General features: G+C 46.1%; 1 protein-coding gene and 1 long non-coding RNA gene across 2 annotated transcripts in view; one reads left to right on the forward strand and one right to left on the reverse strand.

The window, feature by feature from the left end:
* The window catches only part of OTUD7A (OTU deubiquitinase 7A), a 1,294,251-nt gene that overhangs the window by 113,554 nt on the left and 1,160,992 nt on the right, over positions 1–19,705 (reverse strand). The window contains exon 12 of the mRNA XM_085643760.1: positions 11,824–11,973. Coding sequence (XP_085499886.1) covers positions 11,824–11,973 — 150 coding nt within the window. The remainder of the gene's footprint in view (positions 1–11,823; positions 11,974–19,705) is intronic.
* LOC146859998 (uncharacterized) overlaps positions 1–19,705 on the forward strand; it is a 124,200-nt gene that overhangs the window by 40,887 nt on the left and 63,608 nt on the right. The gene's annotated exons all lie outside the window — the stretch shown is intronic.

Here is a 19,705-nt window from a genome sequence, read left to right on the forward strand (position 1 = left end):
ACTTTTATAGTACATACATTATAATGAAGTGAATACAGTAGGCGTAACAATTGATAAGGACATTGACGTTTGGTCTGTGTAACCGAAAATGGGTGTAATAATGAGTAAAAAGGAACATGATTGGTTATGATGTAATACATAGGTGGATCTATAAGATAATACTTGGCATAGATGCGCGCGCAGCAGTATGACGTGTAATTGACGTGTAACTAGGGGGTGACGGGGACTTGACATTTAGCTCTATATGTGGAGACGAGAAGTCTGGGGGGTCAAGTCAACCTAATCCCAAATCATATCTAACATCCTATGTTTAAAGAACTATGTTATCCATAAAAGAGGGACTCTCGGACAGAATCTATTCTATACTGACTGTGCGTGCGTGTACAAGCGTCTAAGTGTCTACACTGAATGCGAGGGGGTAGGAATATTCCATGGTAACAGGGCTATGAATTACTTGCATGAGGACAGAGAAGATGGGCCTTTTTGCTTGGTAACTGGAAGAATGTTTACTTAAACTACTAGGCAGGAATGCATCGGCTGAGGGGGAGGCAGATAATTCGAAGGTGAAATACAGTTCTTGGCAGAGAGTAGGCTGATGTCAGGCTTCGTGAGCCGCGTAGAGAATGAGACAAAGTTCATGGTCACAGATGCAGGCTCGGACTGGAGCTTTCAGAGGCAGAAGGCAAGAGGAGTTTTGATGACAGAATCAGGGCCTACTTGCCTGGACTGTAAAGTGGCATAAGTGAACCATATAAAGCCGGTGGCTTTTCATACTTAGGAATGGAATATCCGGCCTATTCATGGCGGATCTGACAGAGGACATGTTGACGGTGGACGCACATGTGTTTGCGTCTTTATAACTGGAACTGGAGGGAACACACAGGTACTTGTGACATGCACATAGAACTGTTGGGGTCCAAGATAGGGGACATAACTGACCAGAAAAATCCATATTTCCACATTCCCTCCTTGTCCCCTACTTGCCCGTTAAGAGATATCAATCTTCATTAATCCATTGATCTGTTCATATAGCATCATTTGTTCTTCTTTCTTCTTCCGTGACGAATGAAATCTTGGTGGTGGAATACACGATGTGGCACACAGACCACAGATCGCTGGTCCACATTGTAGACATAGACAGCAACTGAATAGTAGGAGAAGGCCAATACCTAGGAAGGATAGAACTCTCCATCCCCAGGCTGATATCACATTCCAAAACCAACTGGACCAAGTCCAAGTGCCTGGGTTCTGGTGCATCTGGCTTACAATCTTGTGAAGGCGAGTTATAGCTTTATATACAGATGGCGAATTTTCTGGTATGAATACGCAGCAGCTTGATCCGATGACCCTACAAGCTCCGCCTCTATCAGCCAGGATGACGTCAAGGACAAGACGATTTTGAAGCACAACAATCCGCATAGCAGACTGCTCTTCTGTTAAATTGCCTAAGGCGGAAATAGTTTCATTCACTACTGCTTCAAGGGTTCTAGTTAATCTACGTATCAGCTTACTATTGGTAACTGTACCTATATAGGGAAAGATGCCTTTATTGAAATCTACATACTTGTCCCATGCCGTCTCAGTATAATCGACAATTGGGAGATCTCTCCGCTCTCTATTGTGTACTAAATGAATATTTCTATAATAATCAGGAGGAGCTAGGAAAACAGGTGGCAAAAGGAATGCTATGTAGCAGGTACCATCCCAATCTAGAGGTAGACGCATATATGCAGTCTGACCACATATAAAGTAGGAGTGGCGATAAGCTCTGAATGAAGATTTGCCTTGATCACTGAATTCTACTGTAGTAGTGCATTGACTATGGCCCATATGTATGGAACCAACCTTTCTTACACACAATTCACCTTTTGCTGGGAATACTGACATGGTGGATAAGACTAGCTCAACTTCGGATACGACATTTAGAATCATGAGATTAGGTGTAAAATTACCTAATCCATACACTTCATTTTCTAGATCAGTTCCTGTTCTTTTGGGGCGACCCTCCTTGTCAGGGTAGCAGACTTTGAGTAAAACTAGGTTCAGGTTTCCCCATATCCAATGATCTTGGTAAACTGCTGTGTCTGAGTCTATGGGATTGATTAAACTGAACCATGCTCCACAGGAGCCATTGTGTGTAAATGGGTGTGGAAAGAATGGCAGGACTCCTTCATAATTCTGATAGGGAGGGAGTCGGCCACACACCCAACAATTAGTAGCATTACTAGTCTGATGGGAATGATGTAACATACTAATGAAAGTGTTATTGCGCAGCGCAAGTCTATAGGACAATTCATGCGGGGGTAAGTCACTAAAAGAATGTTCTGCAATAACATTGTGAACATTTCTGGCAATAGGGTAATATATGTGCAACAACATACTGGTAATAATTATTAAAAGACTTAAGGAAAACAAAATTAATAATGTCCCTATACAATGGCTACGCAGTGATTTACAATACGCCTGTCGTTTCATCATTTTTCGCGACTGTTCATGATTCAGGTCTAGAGGATACATGTCAGAGACAGATTCAACCGCTTCACCTAGGAGAGGACTTAAACAATCAAACCGTCTGACGTCCTAGGCCTTAACTTAACTTTGTAAAGTTCGCTTTCAGTTTTTTCCACCAAAGGAAGTTTTGAATCAGTCTGTGAGGGAGTGCAGGGCACAATGTCTATATCCGAGGATTGTCCATGACATTTTTTGATATGGCTTGAATGAATCCAGCCCTTGTGGCCCTCGATCTTCACGGCTGTTCTTGTGGTCAGCAGAACCAACTTGGGTGTCTTCCACCTGGGCTCCAGCTGAGTCTTTCGGTCGAAATTCCTCACAAAGACGAGATCCCCCGGAACTACGTCATGGGGTTTCACCTCAGTGTTGTCAGGAAAGGCTGCAGCTACCTGTGAACGACAAGATTGTAGTACGGACATCAAGGAAGCCAAGTAATCTGTCAGCATATTACAGTCAATATCAGTTATTTTGCGTGGTATAGGCGTCCCCCACATATTTGGTGGTCTACCGAAGATCACCTCATACGGGGATAGCCCTGTTCGTGAATGTGCTACCATTCTCATGTAAAAGAGTGCAACGGGTAACGCTACTACCCAGTCGATACCTTTTTCTCTGCATATTTTGGACATTCTGATTTTCAGTATCTGGTTATGTCTTTCTACGAGACCTGCTGCTTCGGGGTGTCGGACACAGTGGAATTTCCACTGATAACCTAACAGAAGTGAAACGTGTTTCATTAATTCGGATGAGAACGGCTGGCCGTTATCTGAGTGAACAACACGTGGTAAACCGTATCGTGGGAAGAATTCTCGAACCAACTGTTTGGCAGTAGTCGGGGCAGTGTAATCTGAAACCGGGTACGCCTCTGTCCAACGGGACAGAGCGCAGACAACTACGAGAACATATTTGAATCCTCGACATCGTTCCATCTGGATATAATCCATCTGTAGGACTTCAAAAGGGTGATCAGGAGGATGAAATCCACCCTGTTCTACGGGAACACTTTTTCCTGGGTTGAACTGGCAACAGATCATACAGGTACGGACCTTTTGTTTGGCTGCTGCTCGTAAATGTTTATTAAACCAAATGTGTTGAATGCTGTCTAGCATAGCTTTTTCTCCTAGATGTGCCGGACTATGTATAGTGTTAATTATAACTTGGACCATTGAATCAGGAAGGAACCATACAGACTTTTCCTTCACCATCCATCCTTGGTCCGTTTGGATCCCTCCTAATTCAGTCCATTTCTTTATTTCGTCTGGTGTAGCATGTGTCTGTATGTCAATTACGTCAAGAGTAGGATCTTTAACTGTCATACAATGTGTCGGCATCGGGACTATTGTCTTTGTCATGTCGGGAGTTTGAGTTTGAGCAGTCTGTTTAGCCGTTCTGTCGGCTAGATCATTGCCTTGGGAAATGATATCAGTAACTTTCGTATGAGCTTTACATTTCATAATTGATATTGCAGTAGGTAGATGTATTGCATCTAATAAGGCATGAATGAGGGGTCCGTGCTGAATGTGGGCACCGTGGGAAGTTAAATAACCTCTCTCTCGCCACAGCACGCCGAAGACATGTACAACTCCGAATGCATAACGTGAATCAGTGTATATGTTGACTTTTTTATTCGTGGCTTGAATACAGGCTTGTGTCAGAGCGATGAGCTCTGCGGCTTGAGCTGACAAAGTATTTATACGATTAGTTTCAATGACTTCAGTATCTGTTGTGACTGCATAAGCGGCCACTAATTCTCCTGTACTTGTTCTCATACAGGAACCATCTACATAAAATGTCAAGTCTGGATCTGACAATGGAACATCGGTCAAGTCTTGTCTGGGTTTTGTCGTTACAGTAATAACTTCAATACAGTCATGGGCTAGTGGGTCTGTTCCGGTTACTGGCAAAAGTGTGGCAGGATTCAATGTGTTACAGCGTCTTATTTCTATATGTGGCTGAAACAATGTAAGTTCATACCCTGTAAGTCGTGCTATGGTCAAGTGTTGTGTTTGTGTTCTATTTATAAGAACCTCTACTGCGTGTGGTACTTGAACTGTCAATGGATGTCCTAACACTATGGCATCGCTTTGTCTGATTGCTAAAGCTGTCGCTGCCACTGATTTCAGACATGCAGGCAAAGCCTGAGCTACGGGATCTAATGTACTAGAAAAATAAGCACATGGTTTGTGTGCTCCTGCTTGATCCTGTGTGAGTACTGACAAAGCAGTACCTTCGCGTTCTGTAACAAAGAGTGTAAACTGTTTTCTGTAACATGGTGTTGCTAAAACAGGTGCTTGACATAAAGTTTTCTTTAGGCTTTCAAAAGCTTGTGTATGTTCTTGAGTCCAAGGGAGAACAGTCGATGTGGCTGTCTCCTGGGTTGTCAACTGAATGAGTGGTTTTGCTAGGAATGCATATTGCGGGATCCACTGTCTACAGTATGAAGTGAGGCCTATGAAAGCCCGCACCTCCTTTTGTGTCTTGGGTATTGGCATGTTAGCTATTAACTGAATGCGGTCTGGTGTAAGCTGCCTTCCCTCCTTGGACAGCGAGTGTCCAAGATAAATAACTCGCTGGACACAGAATTGCAGCTTAGAAGGGGACACCTTGTGCCCTTTTTCGGCTAGAAATTGTAAAACTGTCAGTGATGCTTTTTCACATTCAGGTTCGCTTCGGGCGGTGATCAGCAGATCATCGACGTATTGAAGCAGAGCAGTGTTAACTGGCATGTGGATACTGTCAAGTTCTCGTTTCAGTGCTTGGCTATAGATGCTGGGGCTTTCTGTAAATCCTTGCGGTGCGCGTGAGAATTTAAAGCTACGTCCATTTAAACTAAATCCGAACAAATATTGGCTTTCCGGATCTATTGGGACGCTGAAAAAGGCATTCTTGAGATCGATTACAGTGAAGAATGTCGCTTCGGAATCAATAGCTGTCAGTAATGACGAGATATCTGGGACCACAGGGAATTGTGGCACAATGCATTTGTTTAACTCGCGCAGATCAATAACCAATCGATATACTGGCGGGGCCTTCGGATCTGTTCGTTTAAGAATCGGTATTATCGGTGAATTACATATATTGGAGTCTGTTTCCACAACTACTCCTTGGGCAATGAGCTCGTCAATGATTTGTAGTAAAGCCACTACAGCATCTGGTGGTAACTTGTATTGTCGCATTCGTGGTAGCACCACTCCTGCCTTTAATGTGACTTGATATGGTGTAATATTCATGCATCCAACATCAGTAGGGCCTTGTGCCCATAGACGTGTAGGTAAAATCTGTAATCGGGGATCCATGTCTCTAGACACATAGTGACCTTTAAAATCACGTAAAAACAATCTTACTCCTTCCGGAGAACAACATATTATAGCTCCTAGAGCTTTTAACGTTTTTATTCCTAATAGATTTTCTGGACATGATTTAGTAAGCAATAAATCTGTAGTTCGGGTCAAAGGTCCTATCGTAAGTGGCAGAGGTTGTGACACTTCATTAACAATAGGTTTTCCTGAAAAACCAAGGGAAATATTCTGTGAGCCTGAGAGGGGTGCCCCTGGAACTTCACTACGTTTTATGGTCGTTCGACTTGCCCCTGTATCGAGTAGAAATTTTCTATCTTGGCCTAATAATTCACTATGTACATAAGGTCCTTCTTGGTCTACTGGGATTTCAATAAGGGGTAAGTCAACTTCCCTCTCTAGGCTTGTTCATGCGTAACGCTGATACTCGGGATATTCATACTGTGCGGTCTGATACATTTGTCGTGTTGTTGTTTGTGTGGCAGCAACAGGCAATGGGGGTGCAGCTGGCACAAACTGTATTGGCTGTTGTGCGGCTGGCATGGCCTGGGCATGCTGCATAGCTCCTTGTTCATTCTGATCTTGTCTGAGTGGCCGTGATCTTTCTTGTGTTTTACCTATGGCGATATTATGTTTTAAAACTGGACAATCGTGTACGTAATGGCCTGGCTTTTTACAATAATTGCATGTCCCTTTTACAGGTCCTGCTGAATCGGAATGTGTCATACCCCTTTTATGCCCTTCAGCTGGAACTGTCTGGGAAACTAACATTTTCATTTTCGTGTCTTTCATGCGTCTGTGTTCATGTTCTTGTTCCTCTCTAATTCTATTGTGATGGTACTGTAACATTTGTAACATTTGTGATGGAGTGTTACCTTGCCAGGTACTCTCGAATTTTAATACTCTATTCTTTACTGGGGGCAGAGCATTTTCTACTAATTTTGTTACAAACAGATGTGGGTATGATTCGCTACTTGCTTTTATGCCACTATTTATACCAAAACATTTTTCAAATCGGGCATAGTAATCACTAGTGTCTTCATCTTGCTTCTGCTTACAGGCTGAAATTGTACCCCAATCTTCCTTTTTCGTAGTTAATAAACGCGGCAGTACCTGTACTAGTAATCCTGGTAATGCCTTAGTTTTGTCCCCAAGCCCTGCTCCTGCAGTTCGGGCCTTTTCTTCAGCTTCTAACACTGACCATTCTATCTTTTGGTCTCCTACCTCCCACTCTTTTTCCTTGAGTTTTTCATAAATGCCAGCAGGCATCAATACCTTTAATATTGTCATAATGTCGGGGTAGGTATACTCTCCCATGAGTAACATGTCTTTAATTTCTCGGTGAAAACCCGCTGGGTCTTTGTCATGACTGGGTACCACTTTCTTCATTTGTAACAATTCTATTTTCGATATGGGCGTATATACAAATACGCGTTTAAACTGATTGTCCTCACCCTTTATTGGGTGCACTTCTCGTAAGGGATTCTGTCTATCTATGTGATACGTAGTTCTTTCCTTGACGGACAATGGAACATGTTCTGAACATACAAAAAGAATATACTGCTTTCTTGATTCTAGAATTTCTTTAATTAATTCAGTACCTGGACCTCTCCATTTATTCATAAGTAATTCAGTCAGTATGTCAGGCAAGGGACCAGGGTCCGAATGCTGACTCCGATATAGTATAATGAGTTGTTGAATCATATAAATCCCAGCTAACCTTTGTTCATCTGGGGTAAGATTCAAAAATGTGCGTACTACTGTATCATCACTATATTTTCCGGGACTGTCCACCCAATGGACAGCTGCCCTGGCTAAATCTTGTTCATCCATAGAATCGAGGAAATGATAACCCCTTCGTTCTCGGAGTAGTTTGTCGGCGGTTTGGAACGAATGCTCGTTAGACCTTATATTAATTATAGGTATTTGAAAATTCCTGTTATTATCTGGACATATCGGATGTATTGAGTCAGTATGATATCTAGTCTGATTCCTATTACAAGATCTTCCTCTACCTACATAGGCTATGGTGTCCGACTGTCCTGTGGGCAGTCCTGACCCTTCTTCCTCGTTTTGTTCGAACTCGTCTACCTCTAATCGCTCTTCGTGTAGGCGTTCTATTTCTTTACGGATCTTTCGGCACATGGCTATTATACAATTTTGTTTATCATGTCTCCCTTCTGATATATTCTGGCTCCATCTTGTAAGAATTTTCATTGCTTCCGGGTCTACCCCCGGTCGGTCTTGATTTCTGATCACACAGTTTATGAGGAAACGTAACAGTTCCCCCTGTATCTCTACTTTCTGGTATTCCATAGCTCTGTAAATACATTCTGGATCTCGCCCTGTTTGGACAAAATGATATATATTATCTAGATGCGCAGTCATTCCTGGTAACTTCGCTAAATACACTGCGGCTCGTCTGATACGCAATGATGCTAGGGTCATTTCGTCCTCCTTTCCAGGCACCAGGTCATATCTACAATCTATAAGAAGTTCCTTAAGCGCACGGGCACTAAGGAGTTTGGGTGTACGTGAATGCGCTGACTCTTGAAAAGTAAGTTTATTTATTCTGGGTGGCGTAGAAAAGATATTGGTAGCTCCTCCCGCGGCCCCATCTGGGGCGTCGGGTGTAAAAGGATTCGTCGAACGTGACACAGCAACTACAGGTGTGGACACAGCCATAGAAGTAGCTGTAGGAGCGGATACAGAAACAGATGTGCTTGCCGGAACTTGTGACTCGATTTGTTGCTGTAGGGATACGGGCACTGGATCTTGGCGTTGAACCTCCCTGGTATGCGGTCTATATGGGGCGGAATTAGCATACTCGGGAGCTGCGTCATCTAAATATGAGGAAAGAAAAACATCTTCTGCGGTTCTAGGATGCCCCTTAGGATGTACCTTTATTGGGAACAATGGGGTTGGCAAGTCTTTTGGTGTTTCTGGAGTAGCCTTAGGTAATCCTTCGGCCAGAAGGGGATACATACCATTCATAAGGGCATTTCTTTGTCTGTCTACTTGTTCTGATTTCACTCGGATACCTTCCTCAATTAATAGATTCTCTCGAACTTTATTGGAATTCTCTTTACTCTTCTCTTCCTGTCTACGTGCTTTTTCTGTTCGTCTATGTGATTCTTTACGCCATAATTCAACGGCGTCTTTCTGTGACTGTCTGACTTTCCTTTTCCATAACTCTTCCTCGACTTTCATGATGCACTCTGCATCCCAGGTCCCCGCTGTGGGCCACCTCTGACTTTCTGGTAATCCCTTGGTATAGTCTACCCATAAATCAAGAAATAATATAGCGTCTAAGCCATGTTTGTGATACATAAAGTGCCCTGGAGTGTCCCTAGGAGGAATAGGGACGGCTTCTTCGAGAACCCCTTTTCTGGTAGTGATCTGTCTTAATTTCGAAAAGAGCGGCATATTGAGAACTGACCTTATACTTGATTTTGACCTGATACTTGAATTTGAACAGACTTAATACAATAAACACGATAATGAACAGTCATTCATACCACGATATACAGAACATACTTAAACACTTTAAACATTAAACATTAAACCTTTAACTGAAACAACAATGATGATCGTCTGCATAACTAATCACCAAGCTTAATTCTCGACAATAACTAGACAATAACTAGACACTTCGGAATACTTCGGAATACTTGATATACTGCTAAACAGTACAGATACACTGCTAAAACAGTGCAGACCGGATTTGTGTACCCAAACCCGTCTTGACCGGCACAACCTATGTGCACGTCAGAAATGCCTCCCCAGCAATGGTACTCACCGGGTAGCTTCGGAAACGGAAGGCCTCAGTAACTTGAACTTGAACCGGACTGGACTCGACTCGACTCGACTCGTCGGACACTGGGCTTGACTTCGGACTGGTGGGTCTCTGTATACCTCGGATCTTGCTCTCTCAGCTAGGCTCTGGTCGGGATACTTCGCACTTCTCACCGCCTCGTCTGGGTGTTGATCGCAGTCTCAGTCGCCCCCGCTTGACCGGAGGGAGATACAGGAAATCCTGCTGGTACGCGTTATTGTCCGTCCAGCTGTGGCAGGAGACCGGGCCTGCAACGCACCGCCGGCGCGTGAGATGAGAAAGTGTCCCTGTTCGGGCGCCATCATGTGGTAAATATTTCTCCTTTACCGGGACTGAATTTGATACAGGAACATAGTAAAATAGCTCAATAAAATGAGAGGCAGAATCCGTGGTATTAGAGGTTCGGAATGGGCTTTATTCCATTAATTCGATTATAATCGGTTGCTCCCAATGTTCCGTCACCACGAAGGTTCAGGAAGTGAAGCACATACTTTATTGACAAGAAGTAACTTTTATAGTACATACATTATAATGAAGTGAATACAGTAGGCGTAACAATTGATAAGGACATTGACGTTTGGTCTGTGTAACCGAAAATGGGTGTAATAATGAGTAAAAAGGAACATGATTGGTTATGATGTAATACATAGGTGGATCTATAAGATAATACTTGGCATAGATGCGCGCGCAGCAGTATGACGTGTAATTGACGTGTAACTAGGGGGTGACGGGGACTTGACATTTAGCTCTATATGTGGAGACGAGAAGTCTGGGGGGTCAAGTCAACCTAATCCCAAATCATATCTAACATCCTATGTTTAAAGAACTATGTTATCCATAAAAGAGGGACTCTCGGACAGAATCTATTCTATACTGACTGTGCGTGCGTGTACAAGCGTCTAAGTGTCTACACTGAATGCGAGGGGGTAGGAATATTCCATGGTAACAGGGCTATGAATTACTTGCATGAGGACAGAGAAGATGGGCCTTTTTGCTTGGTAACTGGAAGAATGTTTACTTAAACTACTAGGCAGGAATGCATCGGCTGAGGGGGAGGCAGATAATTCGAAGGTGAAATACAGTTCTTGGCAGAGAGTAGGCTGATGTCAGGCTTCGTGAGCCGCGTAGAGAATGAGACAAAGTTCATGGTCACAGATGCAGGCTCGGACTGGAGCTTTCAGAGGCAGAAGGCAAGAGGAGTTTTGATGACAGAATCAGGGCCTACTTGCCTGGACTGTAAAGTGGCATAAGTGAACCATATAAAGCCGGTGGCTTTTCATACTTAGGAATGGAATATCCGGCCTATTCATGGCGGATCTGACAGAGGACATGTTGACGGTGGACGCACATGTGTTTGCGTCTTTATAACTGGAACTGGAGGGAACACACAGGTACTTGTGACATGCACATAGAACTGTTGGGGTCCAAGATAGGGGACATAACTGACCAGAAAAATCCATATTTCCACAATTCGGCAGAATGTTTTTGAGTGGATAAATGTTGGATGTGCCTCTGGCTTTTTCCATGTCACTCATTTCAATGTGGAAGCCAGAGAGTGTGAACATGACAAGAGAAAGTAATGGACTATGGCGTAACTACCCCCATTTAAATAAATATCCCTCTTGTAGATGCATGGTAATATTGTCATTTAAATAATCACGGCAACAAAATATGAACAAGTACCGTGGATCTATTGGAAGTTGCATAAATCATTTACAAGTTCCACCATGGGACACACAGGTCGTTTTTACTGTATTCTTCCATCTCTGTCAAGGGACATTCAATTCCTACAATCAAACGGCCACACAGAAATGGTGCAAGAATGGTTGGCCCTCCAGATACAATAGGATTTCTGAACTCATAATATTAATAAGGGACTAAGCCACATCCCTACAACTCCATTGTGCCTAAACTGCAAAAATGTGTAATGGAAATATGTAAAATAAAAAGAATCAAACATTGAATGTTGTTCTATTTACATTTTCCCAGCCACTCCTCCTTCTATAGTCCGGTCTAAACAAGACCCCCCACACCATAATATTCTGTGTATTGCTCTCATTGTTCCAGATGCTCCTGCTGCAATACAATCTTCTCCCTGAAACACTCTACTCCTTGGAGTTTGGTTTGCACCACAGAAAATCTTAAACTAAATTTTAGAAAAAGGGAGTATTCCCATCTTACCTTGCTCTCTCTGTTGATCTTTCTGTTCCATGGACACAAGTGCAGAGAAATGAGCCTGGTCGTAGGCGAGAACAAGGGGTGAACAGTGACATCTATTAGGAGGAACCTCCAGAGGTAAATAGATCCCTCCAAATGGGATGGGTGCAAATGCTGTAAAGAAAAAGTATTTTGAGAAGCTACAATATAAAAAGTGTTTTTTAAGCTAAATAGCAATGATCAATGTACGAAAGTGGGTCATTAGGGTGGATGTAAGTGCACTACAAAGAATAAGGGCATAAACTTGTCAGGGTAAAGCACAGTTTCAATAGTAGCTGTGGCACAGAAAAGCCATGATCAACTGAGGAAAAATTAGAAAGTATTTAAAAGCAACTAAACAGGTAAAAAGTCAAATCACAACACAAAAATCCCACAACAATTCTAAATATAGAGCAAAAATGTAATAACCCAAATGATTAATAAATTACAAAAATCTCAATAAGGAAAGTGAAGATGTGATTTTTTAAACATTTAAGGCAAAAAGCCTCAAGAAAAAGTAAAGTACCAATCAGAAGTCACTGTTCGTGGTTGACCCGAACCTAGTGACCTAGGCATGATACACAGAGCAACTCACCCTCGTCAGAGATTTTACTTTTTGTTGGGACAGAAAAGTCCCCTGCATGGTTATGGATGTGTACCCCTGACGTGAGTGCCCAACTGTACTAATGTTGGAATCCTTAATAGTGATTTTTGTCGTCATGGGCAAACACAGCTCCTGTGTGTGCGCCATGACATAGCCCTGTCTCACGGATTGTGGTCTTTTTGGACCCGGAAGGAAAACCAAAGGGCTACCCTCGTAGTGGTGGAAGGCCCTTCAGATGTGGCCCGTGCAGGTAAGAGCAGTGGGTCGGGTGGGTGATGTAGACAGACAACGAGGGAAACATTTAAAAAAAAAAGGAAAAATCTCGCGCTCGCCCCATTGCCAAGTCGGCAATTGGGTGAGCGCAAGGTAAGTAGTTTTCTTTTTTTAAATTTAGGTTTCCCTTGTTATCGTCTGTCTACTCCCTCCGAACGCGCCACACTGCTCTTGCCTGCACGAGCCGCGCCTGAGGCTACTGCCTTCCCTAACAGTTAAGCAGCATCAGCACGGTGGTGGCAGTGCAGGAGTGGTGACTCTGCGCTGGATGTATGTGTGCCTGGGAAGGGTATAGTACAGAGATAGAGCAGTAATGTGCATGCATCATGAGCGCATCTACTGGTGTATGTATAAATATGACACGGTACAACGCGTACTAATACCACACGTGTCATTATAACGCGGGTATTACTATGCATAGTTATTCGCCATGACCAACAATTACAACGCATACTTTTACCACGAATATGCCTTTAGCACGCATGCCATTAAAACTCAAAGGTATACTCTTGGTAAAAGTATCTAAGGTAAGTTCCACTACCCTGCCATACTCTAAACCCTAATTTAGTGGCCCTGCAGGGCCCCCCTGAGTCCCACTCGGTTCCCTACACTAAAACATAATCCCTGCATGACCCTCCCCCCAACTGTCCACTTCCTATCCAAAAACACCACCCTGCATGACCCAAGACCCTACCCTAAACCACTACCCTGCACTACCCCCTGATCCCCAGTTCTCTCCCTACCCTAAAACACTACCCTGCAAGACCTCCCTGACCCTACCCTAAACCCTACAACACTACTCCTGCACACACTAAAACACTACCGTTCACAACCCCCCGATCCTACACTAAACCCTAAAAAAATATCCCCTGCACAACCTGGACCAACGCATCTTCCGCCCCGGACATCAGCACCGCCATCCCAGACGGATACAAGATCCAGAGGAAAGACCACCCCAACCACCCAGGAGGGGGTCTTGCCATTGCCCGCAAGAGCACCCTCCGCCCTCACCACCTCCAGCGAAACCTTCCCCTCTGCCGAACACCTGCACTTCCAGATCCAGACCACCCCCAAAGCCACACTCTGAGGAACCCCTGTCTACAGACCCTTTGGCCCCCGAACACCCTTCGCCACCACCATTACCGACTTCATTGCACCCCACGCCATCGCTTCAACAAACTACATACTCATTGGAGACCTGAACTACCACCTCGACAACCCCAGTGACCCCAACTCCACTATCCTTCGTGACAACCTCGCCAGCATCGGACTTAAACAACTCGTCAACACACCGACCCACAGAGCAGGACACACCCTCGACCCCATCTTCGCGGCAGGAAACAGCGTCCAATTCAGCCACACAATGCAGCCGCCATGGACCGACCACCACTGTGTACACTTCGCCAACAACAAACCCAAGGCACCCAAACCAGCCCCACTCCCACCACAAAGGAACAGGAGCAAGGTTATCGACAAGTAACTTAACTCCACCCTCACCCGAGACTACCACACCTGGGCACCCGCCGCACACAACGCAGCCAGAGAACTCCACACCTGGATCTCCAGTGCATAAACGAGCTTGCCCCGCTACACAACCCTGACAGAAAATGCCCCAGGAAATCCGCCTGGTTCACCACCGCTCTTCAAGAAGCCAGACGCACCTGCAGATCCCGGGAGAAGAACTGGAGAAATACCAAGACAACCAAAAACCACACCACCTACAAGGAGGCCATGACAGACTACCACAACCAGATCAGAGCCACCAACAGGAACTTCAACCACAATAAAATCCTGGCCAACTCCATCAACTCCAAGGAACTTTTCAGTGTCATTCAAGCATTCACCAACCCACGCAGCGAAGCCACAGACATCACCCCATCCCAAGACCTCTGCGACAAGCTTGGAACCTATTTCCACCTCAAGATCAAAAACGTCTACGACAACTTCATCGAGCATCCACCATGCGCCACAGACGGCCCCCCGCCCCCCAGAAAAACCAGCCAGCCCACCATCTCCAACTGGACACCGTCTACGGCCGAAGACACCACCTCAAACATGAAAAGCATCCACTCGGGGTCCCTCACCGACCCCTGGCCCCTCACCTCTACTGCCATTGCACCTGAACTACTATGCACCATCAACAACACACTCAAAACAGGCACCTTCCCAAATGACTGGAAGCGTGTAGAAGTCAGACCCCTGCTCAAGAAACCCACAGCTGACCCCACTGACCTCAAGAACCATGGGCCCATCTTGCTCCTCCCCTTCGCAGCCATAGTTGCAGTGAAAACAGTCAACAGGAAACTGACACGATTCATTGAAGAGAACGCCGTCCTCGACCCATCCCAATCCGGATTCCGAAGCAACGATAGCACAGAGACCGCCCTACTTGCTGCCACAGACGACATCCGCAACCTCCTGGACCAAGGCCGCTCTGCAGCCCTCATCCTACTCGACCTATCAGCGGCCTTTGACACCGTCTCCCACCACACACTAGTCGCCATACTACACGATGCAGGCATACAAGGAACAGCCCTGGACTGGATCCGATCATTCCTCAACGGAAGATGCCAAAGGATCAGACTCCCACCCTTCCTCTCCAACCCCACGAAAATCACCTGCGGAGTCCCATAGGGTTTATCACTGAGCCCCACCCTCTTCAACATCTACATGGCCCCCCTCGCCGCTATCATCCGACAACACAGCCTCAACATTGTATCCTACGATGACGACAGCCAGCTCATCCTCTCCCTCACCAAAGACCCCACCACTGCCAAACTCAACTTCCAGAAAGGAATGCAAGCCGTCGCAGTCTGGATGACCAACAGCTGCCTGAAGCTCAACGCCGAGAAGACAGAAGTCCTCGTCCTCGGTACCACCCCTTCTGCATGGGACAGCACCTGGTGGCCGGCCACCCTCGGAAGCCCACCTACCCCCTCAGACCACGCCAAGAACGTCAGCATCGTACTCGACTCATCAGTCACCATGAACCGACAGGTCAATGCCGTCACCTCCAGCTGCTTCAACACCCTCCGCATCACCTTCAAGTGGGTCCCCCTTGAGTCAAGGAAGACAGTTACCCACGCACTCATCACCAGCAGACTGGACTATGGAAACGCACTCTACGCCGGCATTAACTAGCCCCTACTCCGCAAACTCCAGACAATACAGAACACCGCCGCCAGACTCGTCCTTGGCATCCCCTGACACGAACACATCAGCCAACACCCATGAAGTCTCCACTGGCTCCCCGTGGAGAAAGGAGTCACTTTCAAAATCCTTACTCACGCCTACAAATGCGTACACAACAACGGACCCAAATACCTCAACGACAGAATCAACTTCCACGTACCCAAAAGAAACCTCCGATCTTTCATCCTCGTACTGGCCAAAACCCTGCGGATCCACAGAGCCAGAGCAGGCGGAGGATGTTTCTCTCACATTGCAGCCAAGACCTGGAACGAGCTACCAGCAGATATCAGAGGCACCTCCTCCCTGAACACCTTCAGGAAGACCCTCAAGACTTGGCTGTTCGGCTAACCAGATCTGCGGACCCCCCCTTCAGCGCCTTGAGACCTTCACGGGTGAGTAGCGTGCTTACAATTCCCTGATTGATTGACCCTAAAACTGTACCCGGCATGACACACCCCACCCCCTTTTACCTTAAAATAGTAACCCCACCCCAGACCTTATCCCCCTTACCGCTCTCTCCTCGTGGTTCCTCTCACTCCTCCTGGTTTGTGCAGGTCTGATGGGTGGTGCACGTCGTTGTGAGGAAACGGAAGAGCCTCTGTTTCATCACAACGACGTGGATTGCCTAAATTTATTTACAATGTATGTGCTTTTACCACACGTACCTTTACAAAGACATTCATTGTAAAGGCATGCGTGGTAAAAGCACATAAGTTGTAAAAAAATGTGTAGTAATGACTACGCCTTGTTAGAAAGCATGCATGGTAAAGCTTGCGTTGTAATGGTATGCGGGGAAACAGCTGCGTTGTAATGGCTGTTTCTCGTATGTATACCAGAGAAGACTACATTACTTGAGAGATATAGTGCTGGGCAGCACATGTGCAGTGAAAGCATGTGCTGAGTCTATGTGTGCTTCCAAGCAGTACAATACATGAAGGGTGAAATGTTGTGCAGTGGGTGTGTTTGCATGTAGCACACTGTGGCACAATACAGAAAGGATACAGTGCTCAGTACTAACCCCACAGGCCGAGTACCCTGCTCATCCAGCGGAGTTTGCCGCTGGCAAAGCAAAGTTGCCACAAAACTCCAACTCCTTGGCAGAGTACAAGAACAGGCCCTTAATTTATATTAAAAAAAAAAAAACACTTACCTTCTCTTCTGCCTGGCCTCCTTCTTGCCGTGGTGTCTCCTTCTTCCATCATCCTCCTCCTCGCGTACCTGTACATATTACGTCTTGCGTGAATGGCGCAGTTCACACAAGACGTAATAAGTACAGGGAAGCGAGGAAGAGGACGATGGAGGAAGGAGACACCGCGGCGAGGAGAAGGGCAGGCAGAAGAGAAGGTAAGTGGGTTTTAAATTTCTTTTTAACCCTTTTCGTGGGCAGGGGGATGAGCGGAGCAGAGCGGAGTTCATTGGTTTTTTTTAAAAGCTCTGTGGAACTAAGCGGAGCACCACTCTGCATACTCTGTCCAGGGTTACTCAGTAGTCAGTAATGCATGCAGAGGGTCTGTGTGTGCTGAATGTATGCATGCCTGGGGTGGCACAATATACAGAGGTAACAGTACTGGGCAGTGTGTGCTGTGTACGTACTCAGAGTGCAAATGTGCTTATAATGTTACATTACATGGAGGACCCCGGGTTCCATTTTAGAAAGCCAGGGCTTGTATGTTGAAAAAATTAGGATTAGAGGAATCTCCCCAGGTAGATTGTGTATTGCTGCATTCCTGTGAGGCGGGTAGGTCACACTAAAGATGTACACTTCAAAGGGTGCTCTTTGATTCAGTGAGAGATCACAAGGGAGGGGCCTGGATACATCTCAGGAAGCAGATGGGGGAAATAAGGGAATCATATAAAGTGAGGCTGGAAGCCCAAGATTAACCTTTTGATGCACATATCACTGTGGCTGACATCCTGGTTGAACTTTCGTCACTCCCACGAACTGTGTTGTGGGACAATCAGCTTCACAGTCTCGCCTTCTGTGCAAACAGCCTTTCATGAGGAAAGAAGAAAAGGAAAGAAATACACTTCTGTAACAATCGCCAGCAGTCTCACAGACTATGCCCCTTATCAGGAAACCGGGAGTGTTTCCGCGTTTTCCCGATGTCGGGAAGTCACGAACTACAAATCCCTGCATGCACTGGGGCGCATCCGACGACCCTGCCTACATAAGCACTTCCGCGGGAAGCGGACGGTGCTTGTCAATCAGAGAGCTTGTGGATGTTGGTGGCGGAAGGTGTTCCCCGCCGGATTCCAGCGAGAAGCATTTCAGCAGCCATCCCTGTGACGGGCCGTGTCCCGCGTTCCCGAGGAAGCCGAGAAGCATTTCAGCAGCCATCCCTGTGACGGGCCGTGTCCCGCGTTTCCGAGGAAGCCAGCCCAATTTAGCGGCGAGCGAGAAGCCGAGGTATTTGGGAAGGTAGATTCTTCAGCTGTTCTGGTAAGCCACGAGTGTTGCTCCGTCAACACAACTTTATTGACACCGTGAGAGACAGTGCAAAATCCGGGATTACTTGTTCCCTCTTTGCCTGGACATGGTGGGGTTGGTGTAATGTAGACACGGACACTAAGTGCCTCATTGCCGTCCTGCTTCGCAAACGGAAAAGTATCCACGAAGTCCCGAGGAAGGGATTATCATTTGTTTATTTCGAACTTTACTTTCGCTTGACAGTGCACCTACGGAGGGCTCCCGGTTGGACCCGTTCCGTCATTGGCTTGTGGGGGTGAGAGAATATCACTCCCGAAGACCTAGTACTTTGTAGGGAACTGTGGAGTAACCCAGGAAAGGGTGTGTGCGGTTACGGGAGAGTTCCGCAAGAAGAAAGGTATATTTCAGACATCTCCTTTCAGGCGGGTAGGCGTAGTCCAGTGCCTTCACCACATTATATAGAGAGAAGTCTCCTGTTAACCGGTTCTCTCTCTCTCTCGTCCCATGTCTGCAGGTACTCATCTTCCCAGAAGAGATTACAACCCCGACCTTCATTCTGGAGAGTCCCTATCCCTGGCCTCATCTATTTATGTTATCCACTTCCCTTTTTTCCCACAGACCTGATCTCACGCAGTTAGGTTACCTTCCGCTGCTGGGGAGTAGGTTTTTGGGAGTCAGGGACCTTCTCATCTATCGTCTCTGCTGGATTCTACATTGCAGGTTAGTGGCGGGTTATTGGCTTGGGCGCTACTGACAACCTGGCAGACCTGACAGATTGACAAGCCCACGTTTACACCCAGCCCAGACGATGGATACCAGTGTAGTGCTCGCCTCTCTGCTGGACAGCCTGACGGCTCTACAGCAAGAGGTTCAGACATCCCGACAAGAAAATCAGAACATCCAAAGAGAAGTGAGTTCCTTGAGGAGAGAAGTGGCAGGTCTTTCTCGCAGGGGTCAGGGGGAGAGTTCGTATATTAGACCAGCAACCTTGCCCCCTCCTGTCTCTACCTCCACTCACCCGTCTCCTGTAGGGGGCTCTTTCACCAACCCTCATTCCCACGCCTCTACAGACACGATTCCTACGGTTCACGTGGTACAGAATACCAGCATTCCGTTAGCCCCACCTGAACGCTTTTATGGGGATCCCAAAAAGTTCGAGACCTATTTAAATCAGTGTAGGCTTCATTTTCTCTGCAAACCTACAGTATTTCAGGGAGACGCAGCTAAAACGGCATTTATGATGTCTTATATGGGGGGCAACGCAGCCAGTTGGACCATCCCTCTGATGGAAAGAAACGATCCAGTCCTCCATAATTTCACGGAATTCTGCTTGGCCTTACGGAAACTGTTCGACAGGAAATCCCACATGC

Source organism: Triturus cristatus, chromosome 3_1, assembly GCF_964204655.1.
Source record: "Triturus cristatus chromosome 3_1, aTriCri1.1, whole genome shotgun sequence".
Lineage (NCBI taxonomy): Eukaryota > Metazoa > Chordata > Amphibia > Caudata > Salamandridae > Triturus > Triturus cristatus.